Genomic DNA, 20,480 nt, shown 5'->3' with positions numbered 1-20,480 from the left:
CAGGGGCAGACAGGCTGTGTGTCTCTTGATGCAAACTTCCTACTGCTTGCTGTCAGTGGAGTGCAGCTCTATTCCTTGCTACCAAACCTGCCTGGAGTGTGAAGAACTTGTGTGGTTTGTGAGGCTGAGATGTAGGCTTTGTGTCAGGGGCAGGAAAGGGGTGGTGACAAAAACAGGAGAGGCTGGAGTAAGCAGGATCTTACACCCCACATTCAGGAGGAAGGGTTTTGTCCTGATGATGAAGAGTCAGTAAAGGGATTTTAGGCAGGGAAGGGATACGTTTCAGAAAGACGGCATGGCTGCTGGGAGATGGTATAGGGCAGAAGCAGGAGATTGGGAGACTGGTGGGAGGACAAAGTCCAAGTGAAAAAATTATAGTGTCCTAAGTCAGAAGAGAGAAGGTACATAGTGGTAGATTCTAGAATCCTTTTAAGAGCTGGGAAAGACCAGACTTAGAAGCTGGGGAAAGAGATAAGGTCTTGACCTACTATGGAGTAAACCAAGTGGGTCACAACTGCTTGACACTTCGGCCAGCAAGCTGCTCATGGGCCAGCATATCCAACCCTCCCCAGTGGCCCCACTGGCCATTTTAATCACCCCCAAGGACACTAAGATCTAGACGGATCAGTATTAGGCACCCCAGACCAGCTTTTCGGTGGGCAGAAGGGCTGGGATATCTTCATGAGAAAACACAAATCATCCCATCTCAGAGCAGGTTGGGATCCAATCTCTTTATTGTCAGGGTCCCCTCCCTGTGGCCCCCCGCCAAACCTATAGAAAAAACCCAAGCCTGGGAGTGTCCTGGGGAGGGGAGGCAGTGTGGGGAAACTCCTGTGCTCTACCCTCTGGCCTGGGCAGTGCAGACAAGGAGGGCTCATGGGGAAGGAGTAGGCCAGTAACTCCACCTGCAGAGGACATGGCACTGGCTGGGATGCGTTGGGGGAGGAGGCACCTGCTGCCAGCTTTCCTCTGGTACCCGCTGGGGGGTGGCATCCAGGGTTGGGTGCCTGGCTTGAGGCCTGGGGCAGCGATGCCCTTCACCTGCTGGTGGCCATTGCTCCTGTCAGGCTGAGAGAGAGAGAGACAAAGAAGAGACTAAGGCCGAGAGGAAGAGACCCTGGTGCTGATAACAGGGGTAGGGAAGAAAGGGTAGAATGATGTCTGGAGACAGAAATACTCTTGCACTCTGGCTGTGGCCTCATAATTTCCTGGCCATGTAACCTTGGGCAAGTCTCACCCGCTCTTTGAACCTCCATTTCCTCACCTGAGCCCATGTAACTCACCTGTGAACTATTTTAACAAGCTTTGGCAAGCATCAGGCACAAACGGGTATAGCAGGATGGCTGGATATGGAGGTTTGTTTGCATTCCAGACAAAACAAACCAAGAAGTTCCAAAAGAAGACTGCAGCATATGTAGAATTTTCTAAAGTTCTTCTTGAGGCCTTTGCTGGTGGGATATCTTACTACAGCATAAATGTGTCATCTATCCAGACACCTCCCTTGGAACACTGGTGTTTGTGACCTTTCTCCACCCAAGCCACCCCAAAGGAATGGGTCAGAGAGTAGGCAGAGCTAGGTGTGGCCTGGCTTTCCTTCAAGGCAGGGCAGAGTAGATGGTAAACAGTGGCCAGAGAGTCGGCTTTGAAGCCTAACACCACAGGGCTGAAATCCAGGCTCCATCAATTACTACCTTATCTCCCTGCCCCCGTTAGTATCTGTTTCCACATCTATTATATTGGTACAATCATCAGCTTGTGGGACTGAAGATGAACTCAGAGAAAGCAGGTGTAGCTCCTGTCATACAGGGCATTTCCTCCCCATGAAAGAATCAAATCCCAGCCCCTAAGCCTGACACATACGTCCTTCACAATCACCCTCTGATGCTAAGCAGAGTCCTCTACCAACTAGGCAGGCACTGCAGCCACAGGAGGCTCTTGGCCTCACCACATACCAAAGACTGTCACAGCTCTGTACGGCTAAGGCCATTCCCCTGGTGTGCAACATTGCTCCCTCAATCACTAGCAGGCTCAGTTACACATCATCTCTTCCATGACCTGGCCTCGCTCTATTGTTATCCTGCTCACACTAGGTGGTAATGGCTTATATCTTCCTCTACTAGACTAGGAGCTCTCAAGGGCGGAGACAGGCAACATGGCTGTGTGTGCTGAGGGAAGGAATCCTTGCTAGGTGGGCCCAGCTGGCCCATCTACGGCACCTGCTTCCTCAGCATGGCAAGCCCTAGGAATGAAGGGGTGTGATGGGATGGCTAGATATGGAGGGGACTTCATTCTTGGGCACAGTCAGTGCTACCAGGCCAGGTAGGCTTCATGACACTTCCTGCACAATCCAGGGAAAAAGCAATAACCTCCACTTCACTGCTTCCCCACCCACTGCCCATCAGGACAGGACCCCTGTACCTGCTTACTGCAAGGCCCCATCATCCGCGTCTGTGTCCTGGCTGTGTTCCTGATAGGGAGGAGGTAAGAGAGACCACACATCACTCACTGCAGCTCTGCCCTGAGCCATCTGTCCAGAGAGCATCTAGAGAACACAGAAGAGGCAGGAACAGCCAAGGGGAATGACTATGGGACCAGCCAACAAAGCTGGCTTGGAAGCTTGTGAGGGTGGTCTGAGGACCCCACACGGGCCAGTGAAGGATGTTCTGGAGTCACAGGAGCCCCATTTCTGTGCATAGACAGCCTGCACTGGAGAAGGCTGAAAGCCTTACAGACTGGTGAGCTCCCCATCTCTGGCGGCATCTAAGTCTTTGTTAGAGCCTTTATGGACACTGCTATGCCTGAGCAAATAAGATGAAGGATCAGGCTACACTGAAAGGAGAGATGAGTTGGGCATAAGGCAGACCTAACTGTCATGGCCATGAGCCCATCTGTTCTCATGATAGAACCTAGCAGTGCTGAAAAGGAGAAAGCTGCAGACCCAGCAAGTCAGTCTAGACTCCAACCCTGGTTCAGTCCCTATGAGCTGATGCCCTAAGCACGTCACTCAGTCTTTGAGTCTCAGTTTCCTCACAGGGTAAAATGTGGGAACAGAATACTCTGCATAGTATAGGGCTCTTGTTAAGGTTATGTGAAGTTAGAGAGTATGGTCTGGGTCTTGGTGCTGAATGAGAGTTCATTAAGTAAATGAGGAGCAAGTATACAACCCGTATCCCACAGACTCAGAGTTTGGTCTACCCTCCCACTCAACATAAGCTCCTTGTCAAATGGCCTCCTGCCCTCAGCCTGAATAGTTCCAGTAATAGGTGGGGAGCTCATTCCCTTATGAGACAGCTTTTGCTTTGTGCTTGAGCAGCAACGGCTTTTAGAAAATCCTCATGTGAAGGTGACAACCACCTCCTGGGTGTGGCCTCCATAAGCCACCCCAGCCCTGCTCTGAAGCTCTGCAGGCCGTGTGTGCTCTTATGTCCGAATCTCCCCTTCTCCAACTCATGTGGAAACCGGAGGCCAGAATGCGCCTGCACTTAGGGGAGGTCTGCCCTAGGCCTCAGTGGGACTTCTGATGGTGTCTGAGATAGGCAAGTGCCCCCTGCTCATTCTTCCCTCTTTCCCCCAGGACCAGAACCCCTGGGAAGGAGAGAAGAGGGAGTTCACAGTGGGGGCAACCAGTTCAGGCTGCCCGTTGCCCTGTTGGTCTCCTGAGAGTAGGAGCACAGTCAAGTCCCAGTTGTGCCCCTGGCCAGGCCCTCACCAGCTCTTCCTCGCTGTGTGTCAGCAGCCCCTCCTCATCGCCGTCGTCTCGGGTCCGCACTTCTCCCTGGGGCAGGCCTGCCTCAGAAGTCGTGTTCTCTTGGGGGGCTGGTGGCCGACTGCCGCCACCGCCACCACTGCCGCCGCCGCTGCCGCCACCACCGCCACCACCGCCGCCGCCGCCGCCGCCACCACCACTGGCACCACCTCCATCACCCTTCTTCTTGCCATCTTGAGGGGAAGGGGTGGAGGAGGGGAGAATAAAACTCAGCCTGGGGCAGCTGTCTAGGGCAGCACCTTAGCAGAAGCTGGCCTCAGCATGGTGAGCGCAGGTGGCTCGGGATCTGCAGGGCCACTCTAGCTCCTCTCTCCCATGTATTATTTCCCCATGCTCTGCCCTGTGCCCTGGTCGTGGAGGTGGGTGAGAATCCTCAGAGGCTGACCTGGATTGGCCTTTTGCTCCGCAGCGATCTGCTCCAAGCGGCTCAGCAGGGCATCGATATTGGACTTGATCTGTGTCAGCTCCGTCTTGATGGCCTGCAGCTCACTGCTCTTTACTGGGAGTGGAGGGGGGACAGGGCTGTCATCTATGGGGCTAGAGGCTTGACAGTAGCACAAAACCTCAGCCCTGTTCTTTCAACCAGGAAAGCAGTTATTATTATTTTTTTCCCTACTCAGGGAAAAGGCCTCCTCCTTAGACTAACTGGCATCCACCCCTACAGTGACAGTGAACACTTTTGAACCTGGCTTTCTTTTCTCCCGATATCTCAACTCTGAAAGGGACCAAGGAAAGACAGGAGCACAGGTGTGTATGTGTGGTGTGCTCTTCTGTGTGTACCTGAGCAAGAACATATGTCTTCTGCAATCTGAATTCCTGTGTGCTTAGTTAAGCAGTATGTGTGTACCAGAGTGAATGTGGAGTAGTGGGCCTGTGTAGACCCGTCCTTATCCTTCCTAGAGGAAAGATGGCATCATTTCTTCACTGGGCACCATATCCAGCACTGGACCCTCTGTACCCTACCCAACCCACCCCCTCCTCCTAAAACAGCTGTCTCCTCATAGAAATGCATGAAAAAACTTGGTTGTGTTAGAGCAGCAGAACTGTGGAAGATTTGTTCTTTTATCTATTTTCCAATGTGATTCTATTATTTTGCTAATGATAAAAAAAGATGATAGTTACTCACACTTGATCTTGGCTGAGCCGGTGGTGATGGCTGTGGAGCGGGCAAAGAGCTTGACAGGTATGTTAGTTTTGACACGCCGGACCAAAGGGACTGTGACCCGGGGTCGCTTCACAGGGACTGCCCTGGGCACCGGCACCGGCGACAGACGGCCCCGGTAGTCGAAGAGCCTGTGAGGGCAGATGGGCCAGAGGCTGCAGCATGGCTTGTGGCCACCAGGCAGGTATTGCAGCTCCAGCTTCAAATGTGTGTGGCTGGTGAGGGGCTGGGAGGCCTACGCTAAACACAACTCTGCAGGCTCCCAGCTAGCCCTGGAGTGAAGAGGAAGGGCTTTCCGGACCCCGATGGCTGTTGGGATCCTCACGACCTCACTACAACCTCTCCAACCATCCAGGCCAAGTAAGGGCAGGCAAGGCAGCAGGTGGTAGTGGTTACACCCCATTCAAAAGAGGACATCCCTGGGTCCCCTGACACCCAGGCCTGCTCTATTACATGACCTGACTTCTGCTTGGTCAACTGCCACCCCAACCTCTGCTCAGAGTTTGCAGCAAATCTCAAAAGCAGCACAAATCCCCAGCTTGGAATAGAGAGGTATGGAAGTGGGGGTCAACTGAGCCTGCCTAAGCCTCAGTTTCCCCATATGCCAAATGAGGACAGCTACCCAAATTCAGTGTCCACCCAAGGGTACAGCATCAAAGAATTTGGTTAAAAACACACTTTAGAATGTGTTAATAGATGAAAGGTCAGGGTACTGAGACCCTCAGCTCACGAGCCCATGACCTCAGAGGCGTAAGACTGAAGTCTAAGCCTTTTCCTTACTTGACCTCCTTAATCACCACACCCTTCATGCTCCATTCCAGAGACAAAGGCCAGCGGCCTGGGACAGTATCAAGGTCGGGCAGCTCAATCAGACCCCCCAAGGCTCCCAGGCTGTGCATTGCTCCCAACCAAAGTCATCTCCCAGCCCTCTCCCGGAGGGCTTCCTTTCCAGCTGACCAGGCAGAAACTCAGTAGGCTGAGAAGCAGTCTTTCCCACATCTGCTGCTACCACCTTTTTCAGGGAATTGCGGCTGTAGGGGGTATACTCCATATCATTTTTCCTGACAATAGCCAGGAAATCTGTCACCAGTGGGCCAAAGCCCCATTCCTTGGGGCTCCTTTATTCAGGGAGCCCCTCCCTGGAGGTGGTGATGGCTGCAGATGGAGAGTCTCTGGGAATGGATCCAATCCCAGACCCTGCATTTCTGCCCCCAAGGGGAGGGGACGGCTCTGGCCTTGGTCAGAATCACTGAACCACAGAATCCCAGAGCTGGAGGAGCCTGGAGAGATCACTTGGTGCAAACCCATTTCACAAACTGGGAAGGGAATTTGCCCAAGGTCACACAATCCATTCAGTGGCAGAGCTGAGATTAGCACCTAAATCTTCCAACTCCCAGGGTATTTCCCATACACCACACTGTCTCCTGAAACCATTCACAGGGGGTTGGGGTGGACGACTGGTGCTCAGAGAGGCACTGTTCTTCTTGGGCTGCCTGGGGTGGGCTAAGATGGACAGAAGGAGAGAAGGAGGTAGGAGGAGAGATTTGAGTTAGTGTCTACCATGATTTCTACTCAAGAATGTGGCTGGTGCTGTTGTAGTGGGAGCCCACAGCCTCTGGGCTGGAGTCTGGGTAGGGCTTGGGAGTAGAGGGTAGGCCACAGCCCATCAGGGACTAATCAGACTTCCAAATGGCTGCTGGCCTCTTGTCTCTAAATATAAACCCAAGAGGCTTAGACTGAGCTCTGGGGTTCCTACCAGCTGCTTGGGTACTTCACAGAGGGAAAGGCTCAAACTCCCTGCAATCAGCGCTGTACCCTGTTGTGTATTCCAACTGGCCACATTTATACAGCTTTTGGCTATACAGTCTCCTTGAGTCTCAACCAAGGACAAAAAGGAAAAAGGGTAGTTAGCGTGGTAGACAGTGTGCTATGGCAGTAGGAGCTCTGGCCTGGGTATCTGCAGAACAGGACCCCAGTCTCAGCTCTGCCACTGACTGGCGGAGCAACCCTAGGCAAACCTCTGGGCTTTGGTTCTCATTTGGAGAACTGAGTGGGCTGCACCAACAATCTCTCAGGACCCTTCCAGCTTGGCTGTTTCACGCCTGGGCACGCCCCTCCCCTGCTCACCTGTCGTAGAAGTCGTCCCGGTAGTAATCATAGTCAAAGATGTAGCCACTGGGGAAACAAAGGGGAGAGGGCTGGAGCTTAGGGACGGCCACTCAGCCCACTTTCCACAGGCCCTCATCTCCAAACACCTCCCCAAGTTCTAGACTCAGCACACTGTCACACCAGCATTTACTCCCTCTGTGGAAAGAGAGAGCCATCCCACCCAGACAGACAGACAGACAGCCCCACCTGTATATGGCAGATGCTGCTCTCTTTAGCCCCTTGGGTCTGTCAGGCTTAGGCTCTCCAGCCATGTTGATGTCTGTGTGGAGGGAGAAGGCAGAGTTGGAATGCTAGCATGACAGTAGTGTGCCCACACCCATCACCCTCATGCACACACACAGCAATTCATGTGCTTACATGGTATACACATGGATTCTGCTCACTGATGGTGCCAACAAAGGTCTTCACACATCTAGTCTTCAAACATTAGATTCATATCCAGATATCACATGGATATGCCTGTTTACATGTCCGTACACTTTCAGATCCATCCATACACGCTCATAAACATGTCCTCCCCCACCCCACCCCCCCACACACATGTCGAGTATTCCCATACACATTCTGAAATACACTCATGTAAATGCATAACACTTCAGCTACATGGGAACACACACATAGAGCCACCCTCACACACACATTCACATATCCAGGTAAGAAAGTCACACACAGATAATGTGTACTCTCAAGTACACTCAGTATAGACAACTACCCACATGCAAATGAGCCAATGCACATTCACATAGATGTTCTACCAAACACCTTCATGCCTAGAATAATGCTTACTACATGAAAATGTCTCAATAAATACCTGGTAAATATATGCGTCTCTGCTGACACATTCAAATATATTCTCTCTCACACACACACACTACACCTATACACACAAAGGTATGTGTCCACATATCTCCACATGTTCAGTCAATCCACATACTTCTTGTTCAGGAAAAAAACACATATAGATACCCCTTTTCAAACATACACATATACACAGGAGTAAATGCACATACATGAACACCGTACATACTTCAAGAGAGACCACTAGCACAGTCATATCACATGGACGTGACACCAAAGCCAAGCGTATTCGCATTGTCCTTGTGCTCCCAGACCCTCCTGCTTGCTCTCAGAAAGAGTTCTAACCTAAGGGATCTGTACCCGGTGTAACAGGCTGTTCTAGGCCATTCTGGTCTCTTTCTCTGGAGAATCTGCATTTTAACTGGAACTGTAAAGCGTGTAACTAAGAAGCTCTGAGAAAGCAGAGATAGGTCAGAGGTGTTTTCCAGAGGCTTCTAAAATTCTTCCCTACAGGGATTAACTTCATAACTACTTAAACATACCTTATAAATTTATACAATCTCAGAGCAGTGGTAGTGGTGAGAGAAACAGAGAAGGGGGTTAAGAACTGGATAGTGATAGCAGCTACTCTAGAGAATACTAGGAGAATATAGTGGAGAGAGGCTTACCCAGGGTTTGCCCGGCCAGCACCCGCCCATTCTCTCCCAGCACAGCTGCCCGGGCATGGCGCTCGTTGGAGTACTGAACAAAGGCATAGCCCTTGTGCACAGAACAGCCGGCCACACGGCCATACTTAGAGAAGATGGTCTCCACATCTGACTTCTTCACCAGAGCTGTGTTGAGGTTTCCAATGAACACTCGAGAGTTGATGGACTTGGGGTCATTCTTGTTGGTTACGTTGCTTGCCTGCATCTTCAAGGACATGGTGCCTGCCTGAAGAGAGAGAGCTGCTGTGAAGTTGGGTCCCTGGGCTGGGCTCAAGGACTGCCCACGGCCCATATTCTGGATAAATGAATTGCCTCTTACCTTCCTTAACCCTTATGGCATCCAGCTTACCTGTTTCTGCATCTTATTTTCTTGTCATGGTACCAAGAGTTGCCACATACTGGCTGCTGACCTCATGCCAGGTGCTTTACATACATCCCCTCATTTGGTACTCACATGATATGCAGAACCACAACATTTTACAACGGAGAAATCTCACATTCAGAGAGGCCACGATGCTAGTGAATGGCAGGGCTGGGATGTGACCCCCTCATCTGCTTGACTCTAATTCTTCTGAGTCTACTTTAATGCTCATCTCAAATGTTATTCCATTCAGGATCTAAATTTGAAGATGTTCAATGTAGAACCATGGTCACATGGTATTTGCAAGTGATGTTTACTCTAGACCACCACATGATGAAAATTGCAGGGTCCGGGCGTGGTGGCTCACACCTGTAATCCCAGCACTTTGGAGGCCGAGACAGGTGCATCACCTGACAGGTGCATCAGGAGTTTGAAACCAGCCTGGCAAACATGGTGAAACTCTGTCTCTACTAAAAATACAAAAAATTAGCCAGGCGTGGTGGCAGGCACCTATAATCCCAGCTACTTGGGAGGCTGAGGCAGGAAAATCGCTTGAACCCGGGAGGCAGAGGTTGCAGTGAGCTGAGATTGTGCCACTGCACTCCAGCCTGGGCGACAGAGCAAGACTCTTGTCTCAAAAAAATAAAACAAAGAAAAGAAAACAAAACTGCTTAGTCTGATCCAGACACAGACCTGTCTGAATTGCTACCAGCCATTTTTTTTTTTTTTGAGACGGCGTCTCGCTCTGTGGCCCAGGCTGAAGTGCAGTGGCCAGATCGCAGCTCACTGCAAGCTCCGCCTCCCGGGTTTACGCCATTCTCCTGCCTCAGCCTCCTGAGTAGCTGGGACTAGAGGCGCCCGCCACCGGGCCCGGTTAATTTTTTTTTTTTTTTTGTATTTTTTAGTAGAGATGGGGTATTACCATGTTAGCCAGCATGGTCTCGATCTCCTGAGCTTGTGATCCGCCCATCTCGGCCTCCCAAAGTGCTGGGATTACAGGCTTGAGCCACCGTACCCGGCCGCTACCAGCCATTTTGAAAAGGGTATGCTAGCTAAGCCTGATATGGTTTGAATTTGTGTCTGTGCCCAAATCTCATGTCTAATTGTAATCCCCAGTGTTGGAGGTGGGGCCTGGTGGGAGGTGACTGGATCATGGTGACTGAAATCATGGATTTCCCCCTCGGTGCTCCTCTCGTGATAGTGAGTGAGTGCTCGTAAGATCTGGTTGTTTAGAAGAGTGTAGTATCTCCCACTGTCTCTTTTCCTCCTGCCCTGGCCATATGAAGACATGTCTACTTCCCCTTCTTCTTCCACTACAACTGTAAATTTCCTGAGGCCTCCTGAGAAGCAGAGTCCTATACAGCCTGCAGAACTGTGAGCCAATTAAACTTTTCATTATAAATTACCCAATCTCAGGTATTTCTTTATAACAGTGCAAGAATGGACTAATACAAAGCCTCGAGGGGGTGGAGCAAGATGGCCGAATAGGAACAGCTCCAGTCTCCAACTCCCGGCGCGAGCAACACAGAAGACCAGTGATTTCTGCATTTTCAACTGAGGTACTGGAGTCATCTCACTGGGGAGTGCCGGACAATCGGTGCTGGTCAGCTGCTGCAGCCCGACCAGCGAGAGCTGAAGCAGGGCGAGGCATTGCCTCACCTGGGAAGCGCAAGGGGGAAGGGAATCCCTTTTCCTAGCCAGGCGAACTGAGACACACAACACCTGGAAAATCGGGTAATTCCCACCCCAATACTGCGCTTTAAGCAAACGGGCACACCAGGAGATTATACACACACCTGGCCGGGAGGGTCCCACGCCCACAGAGCCTCCCTCATTGCTAGCACAGCAGTCTGCAATCTAACCGCAGGGCAGCAGCGAGGCTGGGGGAGGGGCGTTCGCCATTGCCAAGGCTTAAGTAGGTAAACAAAGCCCCTGGGAAGCTTGAACTGGGTGGAGCTCACAGCAGCTCACGGAAACCTGCCTGTCTCTGTAGCCTCCACCTCTGGGGAAAGGGCACAGCTAAAAAACAACAGGGGAAGCAGCAGAGACCTGTGCAGATGCGAACGCCTCTGTCTGACAGCTTTGAAGAGAGCAGTGGATCTCCCAACACAGAGGTTGAGATCTGAGAACGGACAGACTGCCTGCTCAAGTGGGTCACTGACCCCTGAGTAGCCTAACTGGGAGACATCCCCCACTAGGGGCAGTCTGACACCCCACACCTCACAGGGGGGAGTACACCCCTGAGAGGAAGCTTCCAAAGTAAGAATCAGACAGGTACACTCACTGTTCAGCATATTCTATCTTCTGCAACCTCTGCTGTTGATACCCAGGCAAACAGGGTCTGGAGTGGACCTCAAGCAATCTCCAACAGACCTACAGCTGAAGGTCCTGACTATTAGAAGGAAAACTATCAAACAGGAAGAACACCTATACCAAAACCCCATCAGTACGTCACCATCATCAAAGACCAGTGGCAGATAAAACCACAAAGATGGGGAAGAAGCAGGGCAGAAAAGCTGGAAATTCAAAAAATAAGAGCGCATCTCCCCCTGCAAAGGAGCGCAGCTCATTGCCAGCAACGGATCAAAGCTGGTCAGAGAATGACTTTGACGAGATGAGAGAAGAAGGCTTCAGTCCATCAAACTTCTCAGAGCTAAAGGAGGAATTACGTACCCAGCGCAAAGAAACTAAAAATCTTGAAAAAAGAGTGGAAGAATTGATAGCTAGAATTATTAATGCAGAGAAGGTCATAAATGAAATGACAGAGATGAAAACCATGACACGAGAAATACATGACAAATCCACAAGCTTGAGTAACTGACTCGATCAACTTGAAGAACGAGTATCAGCGATTGAGGCTCAAATGAATGAAATGAAGCGAGAAGAGAAACCAAAAGAAAAAAGAAGAAAAAGAAATGAACAAAGCCTGCAAGAAGTATGGGATTATGTAAAAAGACCAAATCTACGTCTGATTGGGGTGCCTGAAAGTGAGGGGGAAAATGGAACCAAGGTGGAAAACACTCTTCAGGATATCATCCAGGAGAACTTTCCCAACCTAGTAGGGCAGGCCAACATTCAAATTCAGGAAATACAGAGAACACCACAAAGATACTCCTCGAGAAGAGCAACTCCAAGACACATAATTGCCAGATTCACCAAAGTTGAAATGAAGGAAAAAATCTTCAGGGCACCCAGAGAGAAAGGTCGGGTTACCCACAAAGGGAAGCCCATCAGACTAACAGCAGACCTCTCGGCAGAAACTCTACAAGCCAGAAGAGAGTGGGGGCCAATATTCAACGTTCTTAAAGAAAAGAATTTTAAACCCAGAATTTCATATCCAGCCAAACTAAGTTTCGTAAGTGAAGGAGAAATAAAATCCTTTACAGATAAGCAAATGCTTAGAGATTTTGTCACCACCAGGCCTGCCTTACAAGAGACCCTGAAGGAAGCACTAAACATGGAAAGGAACAACCGGTACCAGCCATTGCAAAAACATGCCAAAATGTAAAGACCATCGAGGCTAGGAAGAAACTGCATCAACTAACGAGCAAAATAACCAGTTAATATCATAATGACAGGATCAAGTTCACACATAACAATATTAACCTTAAATGTTAATGGACTAAATGCTCCAATTAAAAGACACAGACTGGCAACCTGGATAAAGAGTCAAGACCCATCAGTCTGCTGTATTCAGGAGACCCATCTCACATGCAGAGACATACGACATACATAGGCTCAAAATAAAGGGATGGAGGAAGATCTACCAAGCAAATGGAGAACAAAAAAAATCAGGGGTTGCAATCCTAGTCTCTGATAAAATAGACTTTAAACCATCAAAGATCAAAAGAGACAAAGAAGGCCATTACATAATGGTAAAGGGATCAATTCAACAGGAAGAGCTAACTATCCTAAATATATATGCACCCAATACAGGAGCACCCAGATTCATAAAACAAGTCCTTAGAGACTTACAAAGAGACTTAGACTCCCATACAATAATAATGGGAGACTTCAACACTCCACTGTCAACATTAGACAGATCAACGAGACAGAAAGTTAACAAGGATATCCAGGAATTGAACTCATCTCTGCACCAAGCGGACCTAATAGACATCTATAGAACTCTCCACCCCAAATCAACAGAATATACATTCTTCTCAGCACCACATCGCACTTATTCCAAAATTGACCACATAATTGGAAGTAAAGCACTCCTTAGCAAATGTAAAAGAACAGAAATTATAACAAGCTGTCTCTCAGACCACAGTGCAATCAAACTAGAACTCAGGACTAAGAAACTCAATCAAAACCGCTCAACTACATGGAAACTGAACAACCTTCTCCTGAATGACTACTGGGTACATAACGAAATGAAGGCAAAAATAAAGATGTTCTTTGAAACCAATGAGAACAAAGATACAACATACCAGAATCTCTGGGACACATTTAAAGCAGTGTGTAGAGGGAAATTTATAGCACTAAATGCCCACAAGAGAAAGCAGGAAAGATCTAAAATTGACACTCTAACATCACAATTAAAAGAACTGGAGAAGCAAGAGCAAACACATTCAAAAGCTAGCAGAAGGCAAGAAATAACTAAGATCAGAGCAGAACTGAAGGAGAATGAGACACAAAAAACCCTCCAAAAAAATCAATGAATCCAGGAGCTGGTTTTTTGAAAAGATCAACAAAATTGACAGACCGCTAGCAAGACTAATAAAGAAGAAAAGAGAGAGGAATCAAACAGACGCAATAAAAAATGATAAAGGGGATATCACCACTGACCCCACAGAAATACAAACTACCATCAGAGAATACTATAAACGCCTCTACGCAAATCAACTAGAAAATCTAGAAGAAATGGATAATTTCATGGACACTTACACTCTTCCAAGACTAAACCAGGAAGAAGTTGAATCCCTGAATAGACCAATAGCAGGCTCTCAAATTGAGGCAATAATTAACAGCCTACCAACCAAAAAAAGTCCAGGACCAGATGGATTCACAGCTGAATTCTACCAGAGGTACAAAGAGGAGCTGGTACCATTCCTTCTGAAACTATTCCAATCAATTGAAAAAGAGGGAATCCTCCCCCTAACTCATTTTATGAGGCCAACATCATCCTGATACCAAAGCCTGGCAGAGACACAACAAAAAAAGAGAATTTTAGACCAATATCCCTGATGAACATCGATGCAAAAATCCTCAATAAAATACTGGCAAACCGGATTCAGCAGCACATCAAAAAGCTTATCCACCATGATCAAGTGGGCTTCATCCTGGGATGCAAGGCTGGTTCAACATTCGCAAATCAATAAATGTAATCCAGCATATAAACAGAACCAAAGACAAGAACCACATGATTACCTCAATAGATGCAGAAAAGGCTTTTGACAAAATTCAACAGCCCTTCATGCTAAAAACGCTCAATAAATTCGGTATTGATGGAACGTACCTCAAAATAATAAGAGCTATTTATGACAAACCCTCAGCCAATATCATACTGAATGGGCAAAAACTGGAAAAATTCCCTTTGAAAACTGGCACAAGACAGGGATGCCCTCTCTCACCACTCCTATTCAACATAGTCTTGGAAGTTCTGGCTAGGGCAATCAGGCAAGAGAAAGAAATCAAGGGTATCCAGTTAGGAAAAGAAGAAGTCAAATTGTCCCTGTTTGCAGATGACATGATTGTATATTTAGAAAACCCCATTGTCTCAGCCCAAAATCTCCTTAGCTGATAAGCAACTTCAGCAAAGTCTCAGGATACAAAATCAATGTGCAAAAATCACAAGCATTCTTATACACCAGTAACAGACAAACAGAGAGCCAAATCAGGAATGAACTTCCATTCACAATTGCTTCAAAGAGAATAAAATACCTAGGAATCCAACTTACAAGGGATGTCAAGGACCTCTTCAAGGAGAACTACAAACCACTGCTCAGTGAAATAAAAGAGGACACTAACAAATGGAAGAACATACCATGCTCATGGATAGGAAGAATCAATTATCGTGAAAATGGCCATATTGCCCAAGGTTATTTATAGATTCAATGCCATCCCCATCAAGCTACCAATGAGTTTCTTCACAGAATTGGAAAAAACGGCTTTAAAGTTCATATGGAACCAAAAAAGAGCCCGCATTGCCAAGACAATCCTAAGTCAAAAGAACAAAGCTTGAGGCGTCACGCTACCTGACTTCAAACTATACTACAAGGCTACAGTAACCAAAACAGCATGGTACTGGTACCAAAACAGAGATATAGACCAATGGAACAGAACAGAGTCCTCAGAAATAATATCACACATCTACAGCCATCTGATCTTTGACAAACCTGAGAGAAACAAGAAATGGGGAAAGGACTCCCTATTTAATAAATGGTGCTGGGAAAATTGGCTAGCCATAAGTAGAAAGCTGAAACTGGATCCTTTCCTTACTCCTTATACGAAGATTAATTCAAGATGGATTAGAGACTTAAATGTTAGACCTAATACCATAAAAACCCTAGAAGAAAACCTAGGTAGTACCATTCAGGACATAGGCATGGGCAAGGACTTCATGTCTAAAACATCAAAAGCAACGGCAGCAAAAGCCAAAATTGACAAATGGGATATGATTAAACTAAAGAGCTTCTGCACAGCAAAAGAAACTACCATCAGAGTGAACAGGCAACCTATAGAATGGGAGAAAATTTTTGCAATCTACTCATCTGACAAAGGGCTAATATCCAGAATCTACAAAGAATTCAAACAAATTTACAAGAAAAAAAAAAACAACCCCATCAAAAAGTGGGGAAAGGATATGAACAGATATTTCTCAAAAGAAGACATTCATACAGCCAACAGACACATGAAAAAATGCTCATCATCACTGGCCATCAGAGAAATGCAAATCAAAACCACAATGAGATACCATCTCACACCAGTTAGAATGGCAATCATTAAAAAGTCAGGAAACAACAGGTGCTGGAGAGGATGTGGAGAAATAGGAACACTTTTACACTGTTGGTGGGACTGTAAACTAGTTCAACCATTATGGAAAACAGTATGGCGATTCCTCAAGGATCTAGAACTAGATGTACCATATGACCCAGCCATCCCACTACTGGGTATATACCCAAAGGATTATAAATCATGCTGCTATAAAAACACATGCACACGTATGTTTATTGCGGCACTATTCACAATAGCAAAGACTTGGAATCAACCCAAATGTCCATGTGTGACAGACTGGATTAAGAAAATGTGGCACATATACACCATGGAATATTATGCAGCCATAAAAAAGGATGAGTTTGCATCCTTTGTAGGGACATGGATACAGCTGGAAACCATCATTCTTAGCAAACTATCACAAGAACAGAAAACCAAACACCGCATGTTCTCACTCATAGGTGGGAACTGAACAATGAGATCACTTGGACTCGGGAAGGGGAACATCACACATCGGGCCCCATCACCGGGAGGGGGGAGGGGGGAGGGGGGAGGGATTGCATTGGGAGTTATACATGATATAAATGACGAATTGATGGGTGCTGACGAGTTGATGGGTGCAGCACACCAACATGGCACAAGTATACATATGTAACAAACCTGCACGTTATGCACATGTACCCTAGAACTTAAAGTATAATAAAAAAAAAATTTCACCATGTCTCAAATTGCCACATTTCTCCCTACCCCTATAAAGAAGGGTTTATAAACATCTGTACCCCATTGGATTATTGGGTAATCATCCTTCTGATTCCCTCATGCTATGCATGTTAAAATAAAATTTGTATGCCTTTCATCCCATGAAAAAAAAAAAAAAAGCAAAGCCTCACCAGGTACTCGCTGTGGGCTAAGGGTGGCATACAATACTGAATAATCCCAAGATCCCACAAATGAATGTCATGATTACTCATATTTTACCAGAAATTAATTGACAAGTTCATTAACTTACTAGTAACAAGCGTTCAAACCCAGGTCAGTCCGTCCCTAAAGTCTATTTCTTTCAACTTTATCATTTTGCTTCCCAGAGCTAAAGCCAATTTAGATACCACAGAAAGTCAGCACATTCACCTGAGAATTATTTTTAATAAATTTATTTTTTAGTTATCCATATTAATACTAACTCGTTCAAATATTTTTCTGTTTGGCTTAGACATAAGAAGACTGCACCTACCCTTTGCTCTCTATATTCTGGTTAGGTCTTTTACCCCAAAGGGCTGTACAAATTTTTCCCGCACAGTTTATGGCTAGGCATTGGCACCATGGGGAAAGGGAAAAGGAGAAAAGCTCAGTTTCAGTAGGAAAAGCCTAACTTAAGCCTTGGCATTCGCGGTTCCCGGCCCAGTCTTCTGCTCATGGGTATGGGTTGATGCCGCTCTCTTTTGGAACCCTTCTATCTCAATAACCTAACCTTAGGACCATTTCAGATGATAGAAGACTCCAAAGAGCATATATAAAAACTTTCATCAGTCTGCCAGCCTACTTACCTAATACTTTGGGGGATTTTCTTTTCAGTGAACTGGAAAAAATAAATCTGTATCTCTTATCCCACAAGAGACTTTTCTCCTAAATCCTCCCTGCCTGGAAGCTGGCATGTTCTGACCAGCAAGTGGTACTGTTTACAACGAAATCATAGGCTGGACCTGAGCCCAACTTGGGAAGACACTGCTCCTGGGGTTAGGCTTACCTAATGGATATACTGGAGTCAGGAGTGCATTATCTCAGATAAAGAAAAGGGGCTGAGAGGGTCCCATCACTGCTACTGATGAAGGGGCTGGTTCCAGCTTTGGAACTAACTTGGAAAGAGACAGACTGGTTAGTTTATCTGTGGTTCCACTCATCTACACTTATTAGGCAGTGAGGGACACAAAGAATAACACACTGTGCATAGCATACGCGGCAGGAAATGCTCAATGCTTGTTGTTCCCATGGGATTGCCATTCCTCACAGTTCTCGCTGACAGTCCCTCTCCTACATGGATGCCAAGCCACTCAAGGGTTAATTCTTTGTCTATCTATGGGTATACAAGAAGTTAACAGGGCCCCTGTGCGGGCATCAGATGATTCTCTCCTAGGTAGTTCAGCTCAAAGAGCTACGGTTTTGGCCCAGGGAGAAGCCACCTGCTTTGACTCCCTGTAGGCGGGGTGTGGATGGAGACAGAGTGACCTCTACTGGGAGCCACAAGCACCACTGAGCAGGAAGCATTTGCGGAACAGCTGTTCATGGTATTGTGACAAGATCAGTACTCACCTCCCTGACTGGTGAGCCAAGTTTTTAAGGTTTGGCTCTGCCAGTCTTTTCTCTCATTCCCTGGGGTTTGGAATGATGCACATAAAAGAACTTTGCAAACCTTAAAGTCTTTCACAAGATCTTGTAATTACACTGGCTTGCACCTCTTTATTCCAATACTGCCATCTGCAAGCCCCATTCTAGATGAGGGTAAAGGTCAGAGTGGAACACATTCTGTATAATGCCAAGGAGGGGCAGCCAGAAACCACGGCATATGAACACCCGTTTTCTGATCTGTAGAGGAGAGACTTGGGAAGTGTATGTATGTGGTTGCAAGTGCTGCTCTGGGTGAGAAGTCTGCAGTTAAAAGGAGAAATGCTCACCTATGGCATGCTCTAGGCACCCAACCTCTGAGCTCCTCGTCTAAACAGTCCCCTATCCACTTTCACGCCCTGCACACTCCTCTGGAAGCAGGATGGGCAGGATGTGCTACTGTTGTGTGGACTCCCTCAGCCCAAAGAGACAGGTATCTATGGGGGTGTGGAAGGGCTTGAGTGACCACACACGTTGATGAGGCTCCTCTAAGTGAGGAATAGAATTGGGAAATGGAATGAAAAGGAGGTGGGGCCAGACTAGGTCTCCCTGAACTGCTAGGTTCAGGTACAGAATCCTAATGAGTCCAAGAATTCTAAATTCAGACATGGTATTCCAAGTTGTTAGGGACATCACAATTTATTAGCTTCACTTAGAACCTTCAAATGTTTAAACATATGGTACATGGGTCTCTATTTGTACTCTTATTACTCTGCCCTGCAAATGTTACAGGGCAGGCCTGACAAAACTTGAGGTACAGTAAGTGTTCAATCAATATTAGGGAGGGAGTGGTTAAACATATGTCCCAGGAGGTGGTGAGAAGGTCTAGCTGTGGACTGCCTTAAGTGGTGAGGACCACTGGGGCAGAGGTCCCAGATACCTTTTTCTAATCTTTGACCCAAACACCTACCTCCACAGACCAACTCAATCCCTCCCACCCAATTCTTGTTATGCTTTTCAAGGCTTCCACCTAGCTTAGAGTGGCAGCTCTAGAAAATATTGACATCCATTCAGCAGGAGCTACTTGACTTGGTAAGCTATTTCCTGCCCAGGGCCAAGCTCTGCCTCTCAGATTAGCTGTGTAATTGAGAGCAAGGTGTCTGCAGCCCCCAGGGGTCCTAGGTTTAGCAATGAGCTGAGGAGAGGTGGGTAGAAGGACTGTTCTTGGTGGTTGGGGGAAGGGAGAGAAGCAAATTTGTTCCTAGAGACTTCTGCAACGTCAGATGAGCAGAGACCTGTGTGCACATGGAGCTTATAAATGCTCTCACTTGGAGGAACTGAAGTTTTACCCACAGTAAAAACTTGGCCAGGATGCCACAGCTAGTGAGTAGCAGAGCCAAGATTACCCCATGGGTCCTCTGACGCTAAGTCTAGGGTCCTTATATTCCATTTTTCATTTTGGGCTGGTGAGAGACAGGCCCCAAGACAGTGCGGAGCTGGGAGAGACCACAGTGTCTCAAAAAAACAAAAAAACAAAAACAAAAAAAAAAGCCATGTTTCAGAAAACTGGGGACTGGCTCCCCAATAAGTGCCTTCACCTATACCTGCTGCGTAAAAGCTGGGCCTTTTAAGTTAGTTAAAATCCACTAGGGACACAGGCTTTGAAATGCAATTTACAGCTCAAAGGGATAGGCCTGCTTCTCCAGGCTAGTAAGAGCAGAAGAAACGTGGCAAAAACAAATTCATTTTTTTCCAGTTGAAACATTTCAGCTAGAAATTGTTTTTGAACACAGGAGAGCCAAGCCTGAACATGGAGAAAAGTGACAGGGGTTTGCAAAGGTAGAAAAGTCCTAAAAGTTACCTCTGAACTTTGGGTAAATGAGATACCCCAAGAGCCGTCACAGTAAAAACAGCCACTAGCTGGGCACAGTGGCTCACGCCCGTAATCCCAGCACTTTGAGAGGCCAAGACGGGTGGATCACTTGAGGTCAGGAGCTCAGGACCAGCCTATCTAACATGGCGAAATCCCGTCTCTACTTAAAACAAAGGAAAAAAAAAAAAAAAGCCAGGCATGGTGGTGTATGTCTGTAATCCCAGCTACTTGGGAGGCTGAGGAAGGAGAACTGTTTGATCACGCCACTGCACTCCAGCCTAGGCAACAGAGCGAGACTTCCCATCAAAAAAAAAAAAAAGAACAGCCACTAATTACTGAATGCTGCATGGTATTACAGTATTTAATCCTCACAACAGCCCTGTGAGGAG

General features: G+C 47.2%; 1 protein-coding gene across 6 annotated transcripts in view; it reads right to left on the bottom strand.

Annotated features, from left to right (window-relative positions):
* Positions 1-711: 711 nt before the first annotated feature.
* RALY (RALY heterogeneous nuclear ribonucleoprotein) overlaps positions 712-20,480 on the bottom strand; it is a 94,092-nt gene continuing 74,323 nt past the window's right edge. Inside the window, exons 1-8 of one of the 6 annotated variants that reach the window (XM_033186140.1) lie at positions 8,564-8,828; positions 7,284-7,356; positions 7,056-7,103; positions 4,893-5,059; positions 4,152-4,265; positions 3,710-3,939; positions 2,419-2,467; positions 713-1,068 (exon numbers count right to left, since the gene is read on the bottom strand). In XM_033186140.1, coding sequence (XP_033042031.1) covers positions 2,423-2,467; positions 3,710-3,939; positions 4,152-4,265; positions 4,893-5,059; positions 7,056-7,103; positions 7,284-7,356; positions 8,564-8,819 — 933 coding nt within the window. In that variant the 5' untranslated portion in view covers positions 8,820-8,828 and the 3' untranslated portion in view covers positions 713-1,068; positions 2,419-2,422. Of the gene's footprint in view, positions 1,069-2,418; positions 2,468-3,709; positions 3,940-4,151; positions 4,266-4,892; positions 5,060-7,055; positions 7,104-7,283; positions 7,357-8,563; positions 8,829-20,480 lie in introns of those variants that run through there. The other 5 variants (XM_033186143.1, XM_033186145.1, XM_033186141.1 and 2 more) reach the window with 5 other exon arrangements.

This window comes from Trachypithecus francoisi, unplaced genomic scaffold, assembly GCF_009764315.1.
Source record: "Trachypithecus francoisi isolate TF-2019V2 unplaced genomic scaffold, Tfra_2.0 Lachesis_group21, whole genome shotgun sequence".
NCBI lineage: Eukaryota > Metazoa > Chordata > Mammalia > Primates > Cercopithecidae > Trachypithecus > Trachypithecus francoisi.
This window is presented reverse-complemented; position numbering and strand designations above follow the sequence as displayed.